This window comes from Apis laboriosa, unplaced genomic scaffold (genome assembly GCF_014066325.1).
Source record: "Apis laboriosa isolate Shangri-la unplaced genomic scaffold, ASM1406632v1 scaffold158_cov153, whole genome shotgun sequence".
NCBI lineage: Eukaryota > Metazoa > Arthropoda > Insecta > Hymenoptera > Apidae > Apis > Apis laboriosa.
In genome coordinates, this window is record NW_025222082.1 from 489,671 (window position 1) to 509,240 (window position 19,570).

At 23.2% G+C, this 19,570-nt stretch overlaps 5 protein-coding genes across 6 annotated transcripts in view; 1 reads left to right on the forward strand and 4 right to left on the reverse strand.

Annotated features, from left to right (window-relative positions):
* The window catches only part of LOC122710874 (proteoglycan Cow), a 185,836-nt gene extending 183,219 nt beyond the window's left edge, over positions 1-2,617 (reverse strand). Inside the window, exons 1-2 of the mRNA XM_043929074.1 lie at positions 2,471-2,617; positions 973-1,817 (exon numbers count right to left, since the gene is read on the reverse strand). Coding sequence (XP_043785009.1) covers positions 973-1,455 — 483 coding nt within the window. The 5' untranslated portion in view covers positions 1,456-1,817; positions 2,471-2,617. The remainder of the gene's footprint in view (positions 1-972; positions 1,818-2,470) is intronic.
* LOC122710877 (inorganic pyrophosphatase) lies at positions 2,579-6,695 on the reverse strand. Of its 2 annotated transcripts, none has more exons than XM_043929079.1 (8): positions 6,488-6,695; positions 5,386-5,621; positions 4,828-4,914; positions 4,679-4,742; positions 4,537-4,599; positions 4,249-4,462; positions 4,064-4,173; positions 2,579-2,737 (listed from the first exon to the last, which is right to left on the reverse strand). In XM_043929079.1, exons 1-8 carry the CDS (start codon positions 6,678-6,680, stop codon positions 2,712-2,714), a joined length of 993 nt encoding a protein of 330 aa, XP_043785014.1. In that variant the 5' UTR covers positions 6,681-6,695; the 3' UTR covers positions 2,579-2,711. The 2 variants fall into 2 exon arrangements, with proteins under 2 accessions (XP_043785014.1, XP_043785013.1); XM_043929078.1 differs by lacking the exon at positions 2,579-2,737 and adding an exon at positions 3,258-3,786.
* Positions 6,696-8,197: 1,502 nt separating this feature from the next.
* On the reverse strand, positions 8,198-11,182 carry LOC122710875 (tubulin alpha-1C chain-like). The gene is made up of 9 exons (XM_043929075.1): positions 11,130-11,182; positions 10,721-10,943; positions 10,488-10,592; positions 10,209-10,405; positions 10,051-10,143; positions 9,289-9,474; positions 8,922-9,170; positions 8,486-8,649; positions 8,198-8,347 (listed from the first exon to the last, which is right to left on the reverse strand). The coding sequence occupies exons 1-9, from the start codon at positions 11,139-11,141 to the stop codon at positions 8,221-8,223; spliced, it is 1,356 nt and encodes a 451-aa protein (XP_043785010.1). The 5' UTR covers positions 11,142-11,182; the 3' UTR covers positions 8,198-8,220.
* A 2,206-nt stretch (positions 11,183-13,388) lies between these two features.
* LOC122710839 (chromatin assembly factor 1 subunit B) lies at positions 13,389-15,574 on the reverse strand. The gene is made up of 6 exons (XM_043928989.1): positions 15,276-15,574; positions 15,061-15,193; positions 14,695-14,998; positions 14,362-14,625; positions 14,060-14,287; positions 13,389-13,997 (listed from the first exon to the last, which is right to left on the reverse strand). Exons 1-6 carry the CDS (start codon positions 15,414-15,416, stop codon positions 13,472-13,474), a joined length of 1,596 nt encoding a protein of 531 aa, XP_043784924.1. The 5' UTR covers positions 15,417-15,574; the 3' UTR covers positions 13,389-13,471.
* Positions 15,575-15,872: 298 nt separating this feature from the next.
* LOC122710833 (cleft lip and palate transmembrane protein 1 homolog) lies at positions 15,873-19,288 on the forward strand. The gene is made up of 6 exons (XM_043928978.1): positions 15,873-16,081; positions 16,400-16,984; positions 17,067-17,184; positions 17,247-17,450; positions 17,517-17,654; positions 17,992-19,288. Exons 1-6 carry the CDS (start codon positions 15,911-15,913, stop codon positions 18,750-18,752), a joined length of 1,977 nt encoding a protein of 658 aa, XP_043784913.1. The 5' UTR covers positions 15,873-15,910; the 3' UTR covers positions 18,753-19,288.
* The last annotated feature ends 282 nt before the right edge of the window (positions 19,289-19,570 follow it).

The window sequence follows — 19,570 nt, forward strand, 5'->3', positions numbered from 1 at the left end:
ATCGTGTACCCTGTATATATAATGTAAAGTGTTCATGTAGATATATGTTTGTATATCTAACATAATTATTTTCAATCACGATGTTTATTTAGGCAAGATCGAATGCATAGAAAGTGAACACGCGATAAACGTCCTAAAGAAAATAAACAATTGCATCGATAACTTGCATTAAGGAACCGATCCGATGTTATATGAAAGTAAAAGTGCCTATATTGCGTGCTCACCAGCTACTTGTGAACCATAGTTATAAATACATTGTGAAGTGAATTTTATGAACTATTAAAGAAAATTGTCATCAATTATATTCCATTAACAAAAAAAAAGAATTTTTATTCATGGATTCTTCGATATTATATACTTATTAAAAAATAAAACGAATTTATGCATATTAGTTAAATAATAATTTAGAAAAACAAACCTCTTGATCGACAAAATATAGAGAAAAATAAGATATTATTTTATTTCATTTTAATAGTTTTATGATATATTCAATCTTCCATTTTATTTGAATTGTATCTTTGGTAACACAAATTAAATATATATTTATGATCGAATGTTTCAAACTCATTTAAACAACTTATAACTAACTTCAATCCGTTAATCGAAAAATATAACCAATCAAAAACGATATTCGATCTTCATTTTATCGATATATCGCTGTCAGCCAATTAAGATTCGTTTCATTATGGTTCATTTTACCGCGTTTTGAATTCCATTAATTTGAATAAAGTATTTCGCATAAATAGCTATTGTAGCATTGCACAGATTACAAAAATAAATTTAAAACCATGCTTATCTCTTCTAAATTGTGAAAATAAGAGTAAGCATTCGATGCTTTCTAACTAGATATATTAATATCTGGAATTTCATTGGCTCCAAAACGCGACATATCAGCTAGCCGGTAGTGATCATACACGACAAAAGACGAACTAGGAACGTCATATAGTCATAAATGAAATACAATAGACTCACCTCTTCAGCAAACTCGAAATCCCCATCAAATTTTCGCTTACACCTCGCCTCGGTGACTAGAACTAGCAGCACCGTGGCTACGAACATCCAGGAAAATCGCATGGTTCTTGTTTCCGCGGGAGAACACCGTCCACCGTGAACTGACGAAATGAGATGTCGCGCAAATTCCTGCAAACACGTGCACCGTCTCGATTCAAAAACTATGAACAAAAGATTTCCGCGAATGATGACAGCAAAACGATGAAAAGGCGCGCACGTCAACTTCGACACGTTCGTTTTCCCGTTTTCCACAAAGCGGAAGCGTCCAGTTCGACGGTCGAACGAGTTGTGACTGCGCGAACAGAGTCGAGGCGACGCCGCACTACCACAGACGCGTAGCCGCCTATTGGTCGGATTCCGGCGGATGAAGGGAAGGGGCGGTGGAGGCTGCAGGAGGATAGCTATATAAACCGGACTACCCTTCTCTCTCTGTTCCTTTCCCATGGACTACGTACCTCGATGACTCTCCGGTAGCAAGATTCGCGCGAGCGCGTAGTATACTGCGCCAGTCAATACCTCCACCTGCTCTCGGTTCACCTAGCTGGTGTTGCCAGTGAGTTGACGAGAAAAAAGGGCGCGGGGAATTCGGCAGGAGGGCACTAAGAAGGAATCCAGTTTCGCATCAAATATTCGCTCAGAACTAACCTGGCAAGATTCTTTTTTTTCGTATCATTCTTTTTTTATTTCTGTATTTTTTCGAACTCACATCAAATTAGAAGTTTTTTGACAGATGATTTTAAGCTCGTCACAAATCTTCATCTTCAATGCTTCATCTCGTTTTATTACAATGATGTTGCAGTGTATTTCTATGGAAAGAAAAAACTTGTTAAATTTATTAAACATAATCATAATTAAAAAATATCATAATAAGAAACTAAGAATTATTGTTATTTAGAAATGTAGACATAACAAGAAGATAGACATAGAATATAGAATATATAACACCTAAAGTATTATATAAAATAATGTGAAGTTGGTACATGTTTTTTTTTTCGATCTAGAATTAAGTTCCATAATTTAATTGAAAATGAATTTCACTATTTCTTTATTTTTTAGACTAATGTATTAAAATAGCTATTATAAATAATTAAAAAGAGAATTAACGATTATTAACAATTATATAAAAGGATGTTTATTACGTACATGTAATATAAATTATTACGTACATATAACTTTTATGCAAATTTATGGAAAAAATGATGGGAATAAATTGAAATAGTAGAAATAATACAAAATCGAATAATCAATCAGAAAACGATCATTAGAATATTCATAAACATCCTCAAGCATTTAAAAAAAAATCTACAACGAATTTTCTCAAAAAACAATATAAGCTCAAACATAAAATTAAATCGTTACTGTTATCAAGTTTTTAAGGAAAATTAATGTTATCACGATGTGATTCTCAAATAATGGCACAATAGAATGTATCTATGTATAGTATACTTTTAGAACTTACGTTCAAGATTTTAGTAGCATAGAATATAAGTGGCAGGTACTTTCTAGCATTCCTTTAAGTTTCATCCTTTCTTTGAAGGTACTTAAAGACATAAAAGCAGACCTGTATTTCGAGTGGAAAGTTGTCATGGCAATTTGTCTTACTATTTTCTTACTGTACAACCTACACTATATCTTAACCCCCACCTTTTCCTCACCGAGCTATTTTCCTCGGGTAGAGACATTTCCCATGGGAGTAGAAACTAGAAAGACAACGTCACGTAGATATCTTCTTTACAAAATAGATCACATCACCGAGAAAGACAAAAGGAAAAATATTATTAAACTAACGCAATCACTATTTCATATTTATTAAATATTATCTCTTTTGCTTTTTAACTTTCTTACAATATTATTTATTAATTACAACTTGATAAAGCAAAATCGCAAAATTAAAATATGATATACGTATATATATTGACTATTTATGAGATATTAATGAGATTCACTATTTTTCTATCAAAATTTTAAATAATCATAATTTTTTGATTATTACAAAAATGTTATTAAAATATATTAATAATTTAAATTTAATTATTAACTAATTAATCATCTATTTTTAAATTTTTTTAAATATTTCAAAGTAAATAATATAAATTTTCACAATATAATTTTTTTTACATATTTATTTTTATAATTTTATAATTATATTTTTAATAATATCTTATTATATTATTTTTTATTATTATTCTTATTATTTTTCTTATTATATTTTTAAATATAAAATTATCAAAAATGAATAATAAAAATACATGATTTAAAATCTTTAATGAAATTACAAATTAATTTATTATTACATTATATCTATAATGTAAGGAAAATAAAAATAAATCTATTTATCTAGAATATTCTATTCTTGGATACTGATGGAAAGCTGCATCACAACCTTATAAGAGTATATGTAATTTCTATTATATATTATTATTTGTGTTCATGTACGTACAGTACAGTAACAAGATAATTTGATACATAGTTAAAAAATACTTAGAAAACTTTGTACATACTTTCCAATTCGATAATTATAAATATATTAAAATAAATAATAATAAGATACATAAAGTTTAGTTTTAATAATTGAATAATTGCTTGTTTCGGTACTGCAAGCACATGCTATATCATTTAAATATAATCTATAACTATTGAATGTATTAAAATTTATGCAGCAGTATTCCATTATGTGCCCTAAAAACAAGCAAGTGTGTGCAAACATCAAAGGATGCATTGATATGAGAATATCCCTTTATTCTCATTTAAGATGCACGTAATGCCATTTATTGACTGAAATCAAATATAAAAATTTAAGTAATTAATATTAAAATTTTAAAATAATTATTTAATGCCATAGAAAAAATATATACAACAAATAATAATATAGATAGAATTAATTAATAATATTTTTGGTATCTTGAGTTATATATTTATAATTTATGTTGCAATAATTGAATGAAATGAAATTTATTAACTGTAAATAAATATTATTAATGTTATATGTTATTTAAATTTGATTAATTTAAATATAAATGAATATTGATATAAATGAATATTTCTAACTTACCAATAGGATCTACTGATTGAGGTTCTGATAGTTCTGCAGCTTTTTCCAATACTTCTTCAGCAGTTTCTATAGTAGTTTTAAATGGACTACCTGATATAGTTGTGTTAGTACTGTAAATAAAATTTGTATTTGTAATTTAATTTTAAATACATTTTTTGAATGGAATATTTGAAGAATTTACAAACCATGCAATTCCTCCTGCAGGAGCTTCTCGTTTAATAAGATTTTGCCAATGCTGATGTACTTCTTCCACAATATGTAAAGCAAAATCTCTCGATTTTGCTTCACCATTGAATGCAAATTGATTCTCTGGTTTACCATCTGGTATTTTGTAAATCTTGAACCATTCAATAGTAGCTTTCATTAATCCTGGATAATGTTTTTCAATGTCAGATACATCTATAAAATATATTATAAATTTTGAGATTATATATAATTGATAATCAAGTATCATTATCAGAAATAATCCTTACCATTCATTTGTTCTGCCAAGGGATCATTGACATCAATAACAATAATCTTCCAATCAGTTTCACCTAAAATCAATAAAGATAAGATAATACAACGAGTAATTCTTAAATATTCAATATTATTTATTCATTCAATATTACATACCTTCATCAATGAGTGCAACACAACCTAAAACTTTTACTTTTAAGATTTCTCCTCTTTTTGCAACCTAATAATAAATATTTTATTTATTAATTTAATAAATATTTTATTAAATAACTAAATAACTAAATAATTTTTTAAAATGTTCTTACCTTGTATCCTATTTCAAGGACATCAATGGGATCATTGTCTCCTTTGCATCCAGTGGCTTCATCTAAAACTTCAGGATTTTCCCATGTCTATTTATAAGAAAAATGTTGCATATAAATATCTCATCTTGCAAATATATTTAACAAAATATTTAAATACAAAAAAATATTAATTAATTAAAGGAATATAAAATAAAATAGAGAAAAAAATTAATCACTTTACAATAAATAAAAATAGTATAGATAATAATAGCCTTGAACTGAGAGCTTACATAAGCTTTGATAAGATTGTGTTCACACACTTTAGCAAAACATGTATGTATAGAAAAATTTATGTGCATGTTTGATCCATGCAATCATTCATTTTCTTCAATGAATTAATACTAATGAAATTGATGACATCATTCTATAAATGTGAGATATCACAAAAGAGGAAATATATCATTTTTTGCTGATCACATTATAAATATAAATTCTTTTATGTTTTAATTTTTTTTTTGATATTGATAATATTTTCTTTATATTGATAAATCTATTGCTAATAAAATTTTATTAAAATACCTGTGGCAATGCACCATAATTCCATATATATCCATGATGAGGAAAACAATTAGCAACATATCTTAATTTGCCTTTTTTAACATCTTGTTTAATAGGATTTAAAGTTTCTTTAAGATTAATCTCCATCTTTGCATTTGTCCATCTTGGTATTTCAACAACCATATTTAATATTTTATTACTTTCATCAGCATAAAGTGGAATGTCATGCATGGGTGAAATTGGGCCAACATCATTTCCTATAACAATTAGCTTATTCATTAAAGAATTATATAAATAATTCTTCTATAAATTAATATTTTTATAAAATATATAAAAATATAATAGCACAAAAAATATTTGAAAAAATTTTTAAAACAAAATCATTAACAATGTAAATAAAAAGTAATTAAAAAGATATTAGAATAATCTGAATTGATATTAAAATATAATTAATTTAATGAGATTTTAATAAAGAAATTAATTAGTAAGATAATAAAAGACAATAAAAGATTAAAAAAAATGAAAAAACAATCGATTATAAACTATTTGAAAAAAAGATGAAGTGAAAGTAAGCACATGTCTATCAAAAATAATTTTCAAATAAATTATTAATAATAATTAGAATATTGATTTAAAATTAAAAATTAAATTAATATTCGTAAAAATATATATAAATTACGCATATATATATAAGAAATAGAAAATTTTTTATAATATTAAAAGAATTCAAATCCTTTCACCAAAACTATGTCAGGTTATAAAACTCTTATTAAAATAAAAAAATTTTAATTATAAACATATGAATTTATTTTAAATATATTAATAAATATATTTATTATTAAATATAGTTTTCATATATTAAAAAATATAAAATATTTGCAGAAAAAGCAAAACTTACAAAAAAAATTTATCCCTAATTTAGCATACGAAAAAATTTGATTTTAATTTTTAAATTAAGAACGATACAAAATGAAAAAATCATGTTAAAAAACATAAGGTCACATAATAATATGTTCAAAAATTTTAATGAAGTCTCTGATGACGACATGCTAGTTCAATCGTTAAAAAAGTCATGATATGGGAACATTGATTCAATTTTAAGGTTATGTTATTAAATACTTACTGAAATAAATTCTATAATCAGTGCTATTTAGTGCACCCCTTTCGATAGTTGTATATGACATTTTTTTTGCGTATTTTTCAAACACAGAACACGATCGTGATTTAATAAGACTACCGGTTACTGTTAATTTCAGCGGATTGGCTAATTTATTTAAACCACGGCAACGTAACACGTGCAGCGTTAATACCGTCATCCTGACATCTAACGATGAAATTACATAGTAAAATTTTGTTATAACGTGACAAGAAATGAAGTTTTGATAACATATCGCTTATAATAATTACTCATTGATATACATCCAAGAAATTAATCAAACAAGATAAATGTATTAGTAAGTATATATATTTATTGAATGAATTGATGCTTCTGTTGTAATGTATATGCAGAGAATTAATAAAATATAGGCAATCAATTTTATGCAGAAAAATACCGTATATCATTTTATTCAAAATTATCGATAATATGTTGGATAACATTATAGTTAAATATTTTTTTTGCAAAATTTGCGTTTTAATTTTTGAATCATCAAAAATTCTTATAATTATTTATGTGAAAACACTATTTTCAAAATTTTAATCAAATTGAATATGACAAATTTTCGGAAATTTCAATATAATTAATGATTTTATTAATATAAATATAAATAATAATTAACAATTATTATTTATAAAATAATAATAAAATAATAAAAAAATTAAGTTTTTTGATAAAAAATAAAGAGGAAAAATAAACGAATTTAACGAATTAATGCATTACATTAATAAATTATAAAATTAATAATAGAATATTGAAAATTATAACATTTAAATAGTTCATATTAAAATATTTCTTTGATATTAATAACTATCTACATCATTATATATGATTTTTTAAACTTAATCTTGCTCACTTATAGTAATGGAGAAAAATAATGATAACATTTTATAAAATTTTGTATTATATATTTTGAAATATCGATCTTTGAACTCAATAGAAGAAATCAAATTAGAGTTTCTAGCATGCTATAATCTAAATTACATACACTCTTCTGAATCAAACGACTTTTTTCATAAATGAGAAACAGATTAGACATGACATCTTACGGAATTTTTATTATATGTTCTAACATATCGATTTCAATCGATAAATATATATAAATATATTAAATTATAAATAATATGCATAATAATATTTTTATAATAAATGATAGTAATAATAAAAATATTTCGTTAAAATTTATTTTTAATCCTCATTTAATAAAAGTAATTTTTTTTTAATATACATAATACTATGGAACTATTATTTTAATTATTTGTTTCATATAGTTTATCATATATAAATATAATTATGTATAAAGTATGTGTAAATATATATTTATATACTACAAGATTCTAACAGAACGGAATATTTTTTTTATTTGTAATTTTATATTAAAATTTAATTTTAATTTCACTTATTACTAATGCAATGTTGTTTTGAATCGAATCGATAATATTAAAAATAATACTAAAATGATAAGGGCATTCAATATTGCTTCTTTGTTTCATTCATAAATAAAAAAATATATTAAACTTATAGTTAGATCTATTCTATATGATAATATTCTATATATTTCTTATTTAATTTTGATTGATATGATTTCGATATGATTTATATTCAATCATTGCAATAAAAATATGATTTATTTTCTTAAGCTATTGATTTTATTTATTGTATTTTAATCAAATAACAACACTTTTGATATATTTAAAAAATTAATATTCTTCCTCATCTTCTGTATTAGTTGCATCTTCTTGAACTTCACGATAATCTAATTCCAAAGCAGCTAAATCTTCTCGTGCTTCTGCAAATTCACCTTCCTCCATGCCTTCACCAACAAACCTATAGTTTAGAATAATTTATTTCATTTATATATATATTTTTATGTTTTAATTTATATATATATATATATATATATATATATATATATATATATATAAATTTAAATTGATATAAAAAAAGTTATAAATATTAATTTACCAATGAACAAATGCTCGTTTAGCGTACATTAAATCAAATTTATTATCGATTCTAGCCCATGCTTCAATTATTGCAGTAGTATTACAAAGGCAACATACAGCTCTTTCTACTTTTGCAAGATCACCTCCTGGTACTACAGTAGGTGGTTGATAATTTATTCCTACCTATATAAGAAATTAAATTTTTTATTTGAATAAAATTTGATTAAAAATCAATCTTTATAGAAATTAATGTTTTATAAATAATTTAAAATATTTTTATTTTATTTTTTTTTTATAATTATATTTTATATTATTTATATTCTAATTTATATATTTTAAATTATTATCATATTATTATCATATTATTATCATATTATCATATTCTATTAATTAATTAGCTATTATTATATTTTAAATTTTAAATTCATATTCTATTTTTATCTTATCAGACAAACCTTAAAACCAGTCGGACACCATTCAACAAATTGAACATGTTTTTGCCTTTTAATTGTTGCAATTGCTGCATTTACATCTTTAGGAACAACATCTCCTCTATAAAGCATGCATACCGCCATATATTTACCTCTACGCGGATCACAATTCACCATTTGATGATTTGGTTCAAAACAGGAATTCGTTATTTCCGCTACTGTAATTCTTTCATGACCAGCTTTTTCAGCTGATATAACAGGAGCATAAGTTGCCTATACAACAATTTTATCATATCTTATTAAAACATTTGTAAATATAAAATTTGAACATTTATAAGTATGATAACATTATTACATAAGTATGACATTTCAAATTAAATTATTAACTTACAAGAGGAAAATGTATACGTGGATATGGTACTAAATTTGTTTGAAATTCAGTAAGATCAACGTTAAGAGCTCCATCAAATCGTAAACTTGCTGTTATAGATGAAACAATTTGTCCAATTAAACGGTTTAAATTAGTGTATGTTGGTCTATCAATGCTTAAGTTTCTTCTACATAATTCATAAATGGCCTGGAAAACGTTACGAATCATTATAATAAGTTGATGCAAAAAATGAAATTATTATAACTCTCCTCTTATATATATGTACAAAAAATGAAACTTTAATTTATTTTTAGAACATATATATTTATATTTTTTTTAGAGAATTAAGAGAATTAAGATATATATGTACAAAAAATGAAACTTTAATTTATTTTTAGAACATATATATTTATATTTTTTTTAAAGAATTAAGAGAATTAAGAAAATATAATTTGAGAAGAGATACGCAAAATTTTTCAAGTAAATATTATTTACGAAATATAGTATTACGAAATATATTAAGAATTACATTCTTGTAATTATATTATTGTACTGTATTTATATATATATTTTATATATTTTATTTTATATATGTATTTATATATTATTGTATTGTATTTATATATTGTTCCTAAAGATGTAAATGCAGCAATTGCAACAATAATATAATTACAATATTATTTATTTTATATGAAATTGTAACTTCTATTATAATAATTTTAAACTTAAGCTATATATAACTGTAAATCTATTACTATAAAGATATTGAATAACATTACATACTTGATTGTCAACTATGAATGCCACTTCACAATGTTCTAATGTTGGATGTGTATAAAGAATCGCATTATATGGTTCTACAACAGCAGTTGATACCTGACAAATATTCATGTAGTATATAATTATTAATTATATTTACTTATATATTATATGCTCTTTACCTGAGGTGCAGGATAAATGCTAAAAGTCAGTTTACTTTTTTTAGGATAATCGGCGGATAATCTTTCCATAAGTAAACTCGAAAAACCTGAACCTGTACCTCCACCGAACGAGTGAAAAATTAAGAAACCTTGCAAACCCCTGCATCGTTCAGTAAGTCTACGAATTCGATCTAAAGTGAGATCTATAATTTCTTTTCCTAAAAATATATATTTATCAATTATCAGAAGAATAATGAAATAAAATTTAATTTTCTGTTAATAAAACATTGCGTAATATACCTATTGTATAATGACCACGAGCATAATTATTTGCGGCATCTTCTTTTCCTGTGATTAATTGTTCCGGATGAAATAGTTGTCTATATGTGCCGGTACGAACTTCATCTGAAGTTTTATATGAAAAATTTATATAATTTTAATTTTACAATAATATTATTTGTTAATCAAGTAAAAATCGAATTTTTTAGTTTTTAACAAAACTGAAAATTAATACTTTTCGATTAATAACTTGCCTACTACTGTTGGTTCAAGATCGACAAAAACAGCTCTTGGAACATGTTTTCCTGAATCTGTTTCAGAAAAAAATGTGTTGAAAGAATCATCCCCATAACCAACAGTGGTATCACTGGGCATTTGCCCATTAGGTTGAATTCCATGTTCCAAGCAATATAGTTCCCAGCACGCATTACCCATTTGAACACCAGCCTGTCCAATATGAATAGATATGCATTCCCGCTATAATAATATAATATATTTAATTATATTTAATATTATTATTAATTAACAATTGCTTTCAATCGAAAAAAAATAAAAAATGTACTAATTTAAATTTTTAAAGAGATTAAAGATATTTTTAAGTGTTAATAATTAAGAAAAATTAATTATAAACTATTAATTTTGTCTAAAATTTGAATATCATACCTTTTTCGCCATTTTTTCATAGAATATTCTTTACAATTAATAATTAGTAATTTTATTTAAATAATTATGTTTAATAAAAAATAAAAAAGTCGAAAAAATGTTTAAAAATAACATTTAAATGTATTTTAGAATTATCTATGCCATATATCCCCTTTATTTTTTTTATTTTATTGTAGATTAATGAAATATTTATCTTATTATAAATTATTTATTTGTGTACAAATGTTTTTTTTCTTATTAAACATTTCGAATATAAATTATACAAGTTCTTCTTCTTCAAAAACATAAAGAAATACCTTTTATTATTAAAAATATATGAAATAATATTAAATCGAATTTTTCCAATCGAATCATTTAAATAATTTAATTCATTTAAATATTGAATCACTTATTGTTAAATTTAACGTTTTTAAACTACTTCAGTTAATGCACTCCACACAATGTGATTACGAACTGATATGTTAAAATTCTATCGACAGTAAAGTAATTTTATATCTGTCAGTAAATTACAGCTTTTTTACCTTGACCTATTGTATCATCATTTATTAATCATGATCTAAAAAAGAAAGTCACATCGTTGTAAAGATAGATTCATCGCTGCTTTGCACATAAAACATAGATCATACACACTTCCGGAATGCATATATTTTACATTCTCTATATCATGCTAAAAATCGATTTTTATAGGTTGACATATAGTAACCATAGCAGCTTAATCGAATATTGTTTTATGCGTGACACAATTTTACAATTTTGCAAATAGATGATCTTTGCGCGAAAAAAAAAAATGATTGATAATTGATTTCCTTTTTATATGTATATAAAGAGAGAAACAAATTGTGTACAATTATAAATATATTTATTAAATACAAATTAAACAATTTAAAACAATTAATTTTAAAAAAAAATTTATTTATTTCAATTATATAAGTATTTAAAAAGATTAAATATTTATACATAATAACATTAAATAATTTATGTTAAAATATCATTATCAAATAAGTAATTGCGTTTCTTTCATCATTTTGCAATATAAATATTTTGTAATGTTTTTTTTAAACATATAATAGCAAATCTAATGATTTTATATAAAATTATTTTAAAATTGTGAAATATTAATTATAATGAAGTATTAATTATAGTTCAATTATTAATATTTTAAGTATATATTTTTTGAAAACAACAATAAATATTATTATTTATATAATGCATAATATAATAATAATGCATAATTTATGCTTATATAATGCATAAATTTGAATTTATATTCAAATTAGAAGGTTTAAATATATAAATTAAAATATTATTTATTTATTATATTTTGTATCATAGTAAAAATTTTTCAATTTTTTGAAATATTTTTCCAGTTATAATATTCGTTGTATTCATGTTTCTATCTTAACTTGGGAAACTGTTTTGTTTAAGATTTTCTATTGACAGTTTTCTAATCGGTCGATTAAAAGAAAGTATGATACATTATAATTATACAATACCTTGGCTATAGACGATATTAATATTGCATAGTTTTGCATTATAATTTCCTAACTGTCGTAGAAATTTATAATTGTAATTTGGAAATCTAATCTTTAGTAATAATACTATATTATTCAGTTTAATCCATTTTGTTCATATTATAAAAATTTTTTATAAATGTTTATAAAACAATAGTAAATAACTTTTTAAGTATAATTTTTTATAAATAAAATAATTTTTATTATAATTAATATCATAATTATGATTTTCATATTTTTAATATTAAATAATAATGCAATATATAATAAATAAAATATTTACCATTATTAATAATATAAATTCTCAGATGAAAGATCGTGTCAGGACAAACCACAATCCGACTACTGTCTGACTCAATGAATGGTCAGATCACTGTGATACGCCATATTATTATTTCTAGGTATATAATATCTGTTTTAAGTATCATAGGTGACAAAGTTAATACTATAGTACTCAGAATACTCGGTTAAAACATAAATATCACTAAAATCGTTCTTAACTTAGATAAATTTTATTTTACTTGCTAGATACTAAATAAAGAAGATGGAAAATTGATTAAAATTTATTTACAAATTTACTTGTTTCATATACATATTTAAAAATGTTATATATTAATAATATATAACAATTAATCAATTACTTACTTACTATTATAAACAAATGAATATATTTCTATAAATATAAGGAAATGAATAATAAATTTGATTAAATTTATCATTAAAATATTTATTGTAATAATAAAAATTATAAAACGAAATATTATAAAAATATATATATGTAAATATTTAAATATGTAAATATATTTTATAATTATTAGTCACATTTCAAAGTTAAGATTGTTCCTTTTTAAGTCCTTTTGGACTAGAAAGTGTAATTAATTGTACTCTTCGAGGAGTTTTACTAGGGATTATTAATGGTATCTCTGATTTTTGAGATATATTTACTTTAATAACTTCATTAGTACTTTCTTCATTATAAACTAATTTAATATCTTCAGTCTCTTCAATTTCCATTTTATTATCTAAGTCTTTTTTTTGTTTAATTGTGTGATTTAATAATTTATTATTTTCATTTATGATATTTTGTGAATTTTCATTGAGAATTTTTTTTATTTCATGTTTTATGTCAATATCTATAGCACTATTATCTATATCAGCAGTGGCTGCAAGTTTTTCAGATACATTTTTAATATTAAAACTTGATGTTGTAAATTGTTTAAAATTATTAATACTATCAGATTTTGTTGGAATATCACTTTGTTTTTTATATTCTTGACCTAATTCACCTTTTTGAAAATGTATTATAGAACAATAACCATCTGTTGAAGATGCAATTAAAATTCTACCATCATCTGACCTAAAAATGATAAATAAATAAATTTTTTTTTCATTTAATAATATTAAATAATCATTTCTTACCATGCAACATCAGTTAATCTAGTATAATGAATATTTGATATTACAGCAATTGGTGAAATTTGTTGAGTATCATATATCATTATTGAATGCTGTGTTGCAACAGCAAATACCATTCGATAAGGCAAAGCTATCATTGGTGTTGGACCATCATTTTGTAATTCAAAATAAAGTGGACAACATCGAACTGCAATAGTACATTCATCTAAAGAAGGTAGAAGTACAAGAGGTCTGAAAATAAAATTATTATAAATTATTATAAAATATATTGTGTTATATATTATATTATATATCAATAAACTTACTCTTTTAAATTATATCTTGAAAAAATTAAAGTTGTATTAGATACCCTTTCTGATGTTTCTATAGCCTCAATTATACCAGAAGGTACAATAAGTAATAATCCATCTATAGAAAATGTTAATCTTCTAAAGAATGACTTAAAAGTATCATCATAAAATAAGCGTACTATTTTATCTTTTATTGGATGATTTGTTCGAGTTGGAATTTTTGTCTTATATACCCGTTGTACTGTTTTTTTAGTATTTATATCAATTAAACGGCATATTCTATAAATGTATAATTTGATTATATATAAATATGTTAAAGATAACAAAAATATTATTAAAATTGAATACCTATCTGTACTTATTGTACATATATATTGATTACAAGGATCCCATGAAACACCTTGTACAAAACCTTTATGATCAGATAATATTGCTACAGAACGTCCTTTGTGAATATCCCATAAAATGGCTGTATTATCTACAGATCCAGAAACTAACATATTAGAATTTGGAGACCAACTGATGTCATAGACATCCTCAAGATGTCCTCTTAATACTTTCCAAGAAATCCATTGTTCTTTATCTTTAGTTTCTTCAGAAGTAATAAAAAATTCGCAATCCTCCTTTTGTTTCCATAAAACTATAGTTGATTCTATAAAATATATTTTAATTTACTTTTTTTAATTAATCTTTCATAATATATTTTTTGCTAACCATCATCTCCTGAAGCTAAAATACTTTTTGATGGTGAAAATCGCACTACATTTACTGCCCTTTGATGCCGTTCTAAATCAGCAACGCACTTCACAATAGCACCTCCATTTTCATTCATTGTTAAATGCCATATCTAATTTAAAAAAATAATTCAAAATCATATTCACATATTATATTTGAATATGATAAATGATAAATTATTTGTATAATATTACCAAAATATGTGAATCAGCACCTCCGGTTACAACTCGCCAAAAAATTTCATCTTTTGATGTTTTATAAATTCCATTTTGTATATCAATACTCAAAACTGGATCACGATTATGCCATGAAATTTCAGGCGTTGTACACCACATAGTTTTAATTTAGAAATGTGATATAATAATATAAAAAATTATATTAAGATAATAAAAAAGATAAATAATAAGTTGCATTTAACCCGTTACAAGATATTACATTGTTCCCGCCGGAACATGTGATTTTTTAAAATCCAATCTTAATTAGCTGTTTACTTTTCTCTAGTTAAATATCACTAGTGGTAATACAATGAGAAAAATTAGAAACATTTATTGAAAAAAATTTATATAAAAAATTGAACATAAATAAATTTATTTTATATTTTTCTGAAAATAATATTTCAAATGATTATAAATTATTTATGTTACAAAAAATTAATTGATATATTATATATGCAAGAAAGATTAATAAATTTAGTATTATAAAAGATTGTAAAAATATTTCATTGTACATATTTTAAATTATTTGATTAGATATGAAAAATTTAAGTTAAGTAAACGATTATGAAATATATTGTACATTGTACATTGTACATCCGGTAGTATTAATATATATGTGTCTCCCTCTGAAGACTCAAAGAGAATATATGGAAAACATGAACACAAAAATGGTGGGTACTGAAAATGATAATCACGATCGTGAGGAAATAGATATCAAAGAAAATATGGATAACAATCGACAAAATGGAGAAGTAATTTCTACAGAAAACAACGAGGAGAGAGATGTGTGTTAATTATGTTATCTTATATTCTCTTATTTTATAATTCATTTGAAAATACTTATATTTTATTAAAATTAATAGGTTTAATTTCACATATATTTCATATGTTCAAATTTTTTAAAAATTATATTTTAATGTAATATATAATTTAAAAAAATTTATACATTTAGAATATAAAATGATTGTTTAGTAATATATTAAATGAAATGTAAATAGTTGTTGCTACCTGTTTCATTTGAAAATAATATCGTAAATATTAAGTGAAATTTAATCTTTCCGAAATATTTTATTATAAAAATTGTTTTTTTAATTCATATATAGGTAAATGCAGATACTGATGAACAAAGGAAAAAATATCAACGAACGCATCTAGAATCATTTTTTGCTATAACAAAATCATTAATTATACGTGCCCTTATTATTTATTGTATTAGTCATCTATTTAGAAGACTTCACACTGACAATTCTCAGTTTTCTGGCATTGTTAATCCAGCACAATCTTTACAAACTATAAATATATTTGAAAATGGAACTCTATTTGATTTACATGTTTATTTATCAGAATCAGAAAATTTTAAGGAATTTGATGATCCAAGAACATTAATATGGTTAGAACAAGGATTAATATATGGAGATTGGTATAGTGGACCATTTAAAGATGGTTCAAAAGTTAAGAATTATAAATTTATTCCATCTGATCAATTAAAAAATAATGGATCTATATATCTTCATGTGTATATTACAAAAACTGGAAAATCTCCAAATCCTAAAAGTGGAAAAAATATTTATGCGGGAAATTATATGTCAAATTCTACAAAAATGTTAAATAAATTTAAGAAAGTTAGATATCAAAAAAAACATAATTTGTTAACTGGTGAAACTACTGCAAGTAAAGAAGAAATTGAGGTATGGTTGTATTCTATCATCAAATCATTAAATAAATATATTTTATATATATTAAATTAAAGATATTAAATATTCATTTCAGAAAGCTGAATTAATGAATCAGGAATATATATCACACTGGCATCCAAATTTAACTATTAATTTAGTAACAGATCATACTAATTGGGTATATGGTCAAGTGTCACCACCTTTAGATACATGTAAGTTTTTTTTTTAATATTTTAAATTTTTATTTATGTTTAAGATAAATATTTTTTAACAGATATTCATTTTTTACCTGGTGAGAAATTTTATAAGCCTGTAATATATATGAATGATTTTTGGAATATGCAAAGAGACTATCAACCTTTAAATGATACTGTAAAAGAGCTTGAACTTAAATTAACTTATCAACCACTTTCATTATTTAAATGGCAAATTTATGCAGCTCAAACAATGAGGAATAAATGGACATCCTCACTTATGGGTATATTATGTCAGCAATAAAATTAATTATAATGAAAAATAGAATTTTAATAATATTTTTATCTAGGAGATTCATCAGATGAAGATGAAAATGATCAAGATACTTTGAAGGAAACATTATTAGAAACAAATCCCTATTTATTGGGTTTAACTATAATTGTATCAGTATTACATAGTGTATTTGAATTTTTGGCATTTAAAAATGGTAAGATTAAAAATAAATAATTTAATTTTTGTAAATAGATGGTTAACTATTTAAATTGGTAATTAAATAATAGATATGTTATTGATAAATTCATTAACAAACAAAATTAATTAAAAAATTTAAAAATTTATGTATAAAATTTATATATGGTATAACTTAAAAAATAACTTAAAAAATTGCAAAATTATATTCTTATATGTTATAAAATTTTTTGAATTTTTAACATATAATTTAATATAATTTTGCATCCATTTAAGACAATTAATATTCATAATATATATTTACAATTAGAAATATTATAAATAATTTATAATATAATTTTTATATGTTTTTGCAGATATACAGTTTTGGAATAATCGTAATTCATTAGAAGGTCTATCAGTTCGATCTGTATTTTTCAATGTTTTTCAATCTTTGATTGTTTTATTGTATGTTCTTGATAATGAAACAAATACAGTCGTTCGGATTAGTTGCGCAATAGGTTTATGCATTGAAGTATGGAAAATTAATAAAGTTGTAAATATTACTGTTGATAAAAATTCAAAAATATTTGGTATTTTTCCAAAAATAAGTTTTCATGATAAAGGATCATATGTAGAATCTTCCACAAAAGAATACGATAGACTTGCTTTTAAATATTTGTCATGGACTCTTTATCCTCTTTTAGGAGGATATGCTATTTATTCGTTGATGTATTTAGAACATAAAGGATGGTATTCTTGGGTTCTTAGTATGCTTTATGGATTTTTACTAACATTTGGATTTATTATGATGACACCACAATTATTTATTAATTATAAGTTAAAAAGTGTAGCACATCTTCCATGGCGCATGATGTCTTACAAGTTTCTAAATACATTTATCGATGACATCTTTGCATTTGTGATAAAAATGCCAACATTATATAGAATTGGTTGCTTCCGAGATGATATTGTTTTTTTTATATTTTTATATCAAAGATGGATATATAAAACAGATCATACTAGAGTAAATGAATTTGGTTTTTCTGGTGAAATGGAAGCTAAAATAACTAAGGATAAAAAACAAGAATTTATTAAAGATCGTGCAAAAAATGAAGCAAATAAAAAAAACGAATAATGTTTGGTATATAATGTTTTAGCATTAATAATATTATACAAACTTTATCTTAAATTAATAAATTTATTAGTACCAAAGGATATATATCTATACGCATTAATAAGTACCTTTATCAGTTTGATATAACTACACGTGTATGTATATATATTCTTCTGGTTTTCATCTAGCCAATTAAAAAGCCTCGCAAAGACATTGATATGCTTGAATAAGAATTTTGATGTCCATTGCATTTGGCAGAATATCAGAACAAGATTTAGTATAATTGTAAAGAATGATATAAGTACATATATACTATCTTTAAGAAACAATTGTTATTATGCTTTGATTTAGATTTATATTTACGTTTCATTTATATTTCAATGCTTTGTAGTAATTGTTATTATTTGATATCATGTCAAGGTACATAAAGTTTATTTGAATGTTTAAAAAATAACTCGAATTGTGAATTATATGTTTACACATGTATATGAAATGACCTGGATTACATATATATGCACACAAATATTTTAATGAATAATTTGAAAAATAAGAAATAATATTATATATTTTGCATATATATATCATATTCATATATAATGAATTATGAATAATATAATTCTTGTATCAATATTTTAAGTTTATTGTTTCTTATGTATGAATAAAATTTTGCAAAAGAATTCTAAACAAATTTATGTTATAAATATATTTTAAGTTGTACTTGATCTTAGATAAAATTATAATCATTGTTTTTAATAAATCAGTGTCTTCAATGAATGTTTAATTTTGTCATAATTACCAGCAGTTAAATAACATTATTTTTAGAAAACTAATAAAAAAAA

Excerpts from the sequence above, each read along its gene's own strand:
- LOC122710877 (XM_043929078.1), bottom strand. The coding sequence starts at position 6,680 with ATGACGGTATTAACGCTGCACGTGTTACGTTGCCGTGGTTTAAATAAA. Across the intron at positions 4,915-5,385 it reads ATTATGGTGCATTGCCACAG|ACATGGGAAAATCCTGAAGT; the intron begins GTATTTTAATAA and ends TCTTATAAATAG. Across the intron at positions 3,787-4,063 it reads TCAATCAGTAGATCCTATTG|TCAATAAATGGCATTACGTG; the intron begins GTAAGTTAGAAA and ends ATTTGATTTCAG.
- LOC122710875 (XM_043929075.1), bottom strand. Across the intron at positions 9,475-10,050 it reads CATTCATAGTTGACAATCAA|GCCATTTATGAATTATGTAG; the intron begins GTATGTAATGTT and ends AACGTTTTCCAG. Across the intron at positions 9,171-9,288 it reads CACGTATACATTTTCCTCTT|GCAACTTATGCTCCTGTTAT; the intron begins GTAAGTTAATAA and ends ATTGTTGTATAG.
- LOC122710839 (XM_043928989.1), bottom strand. The coding sequence starts at position 15,416 with ATGTGGTGTACAACGCCTGAAATTTCATGGCATAATCGTGATCCAGTT. Across the intron at positions 14,626-14,694 it reads TGTACAATAAGTACAGATAG|AATATGCCGTTTAATTGATA; the intron begins GTATTCAATTTT and ends ATACATTTATAG. Across the intron at positions 14,288-14,361 it reads TCAAGATATAATTTAAAAGA|ACCTCTTGTACTTCTACCTT; the intron begins GTAAGTTTATTG and ends TTTTATTTTCAG.
- LOC122710833 (XM_043928978.1), top strand. The coding sequence starts at position 15,911 with ATGTGTCTCCCTCTGAAGACTCAAAGAGAATATATGGAAAACATGAAC. Across the intron at positions 16,985-17,066 it reads CAAGTAAAGAAGAAATTGAG|AAAGCTGAATTAATGAATCA; the intron begins GTATGGTTGTAT and ends TATTCATTTCAG. Across the intron at positions 17,655-17,991 it reads ATTTTTGGCATTTAAAAATG|ATATACAGTTTTGGAATAAT; the intron begins GTAAGATTAAAA and ends ATGTTTTTGCAG.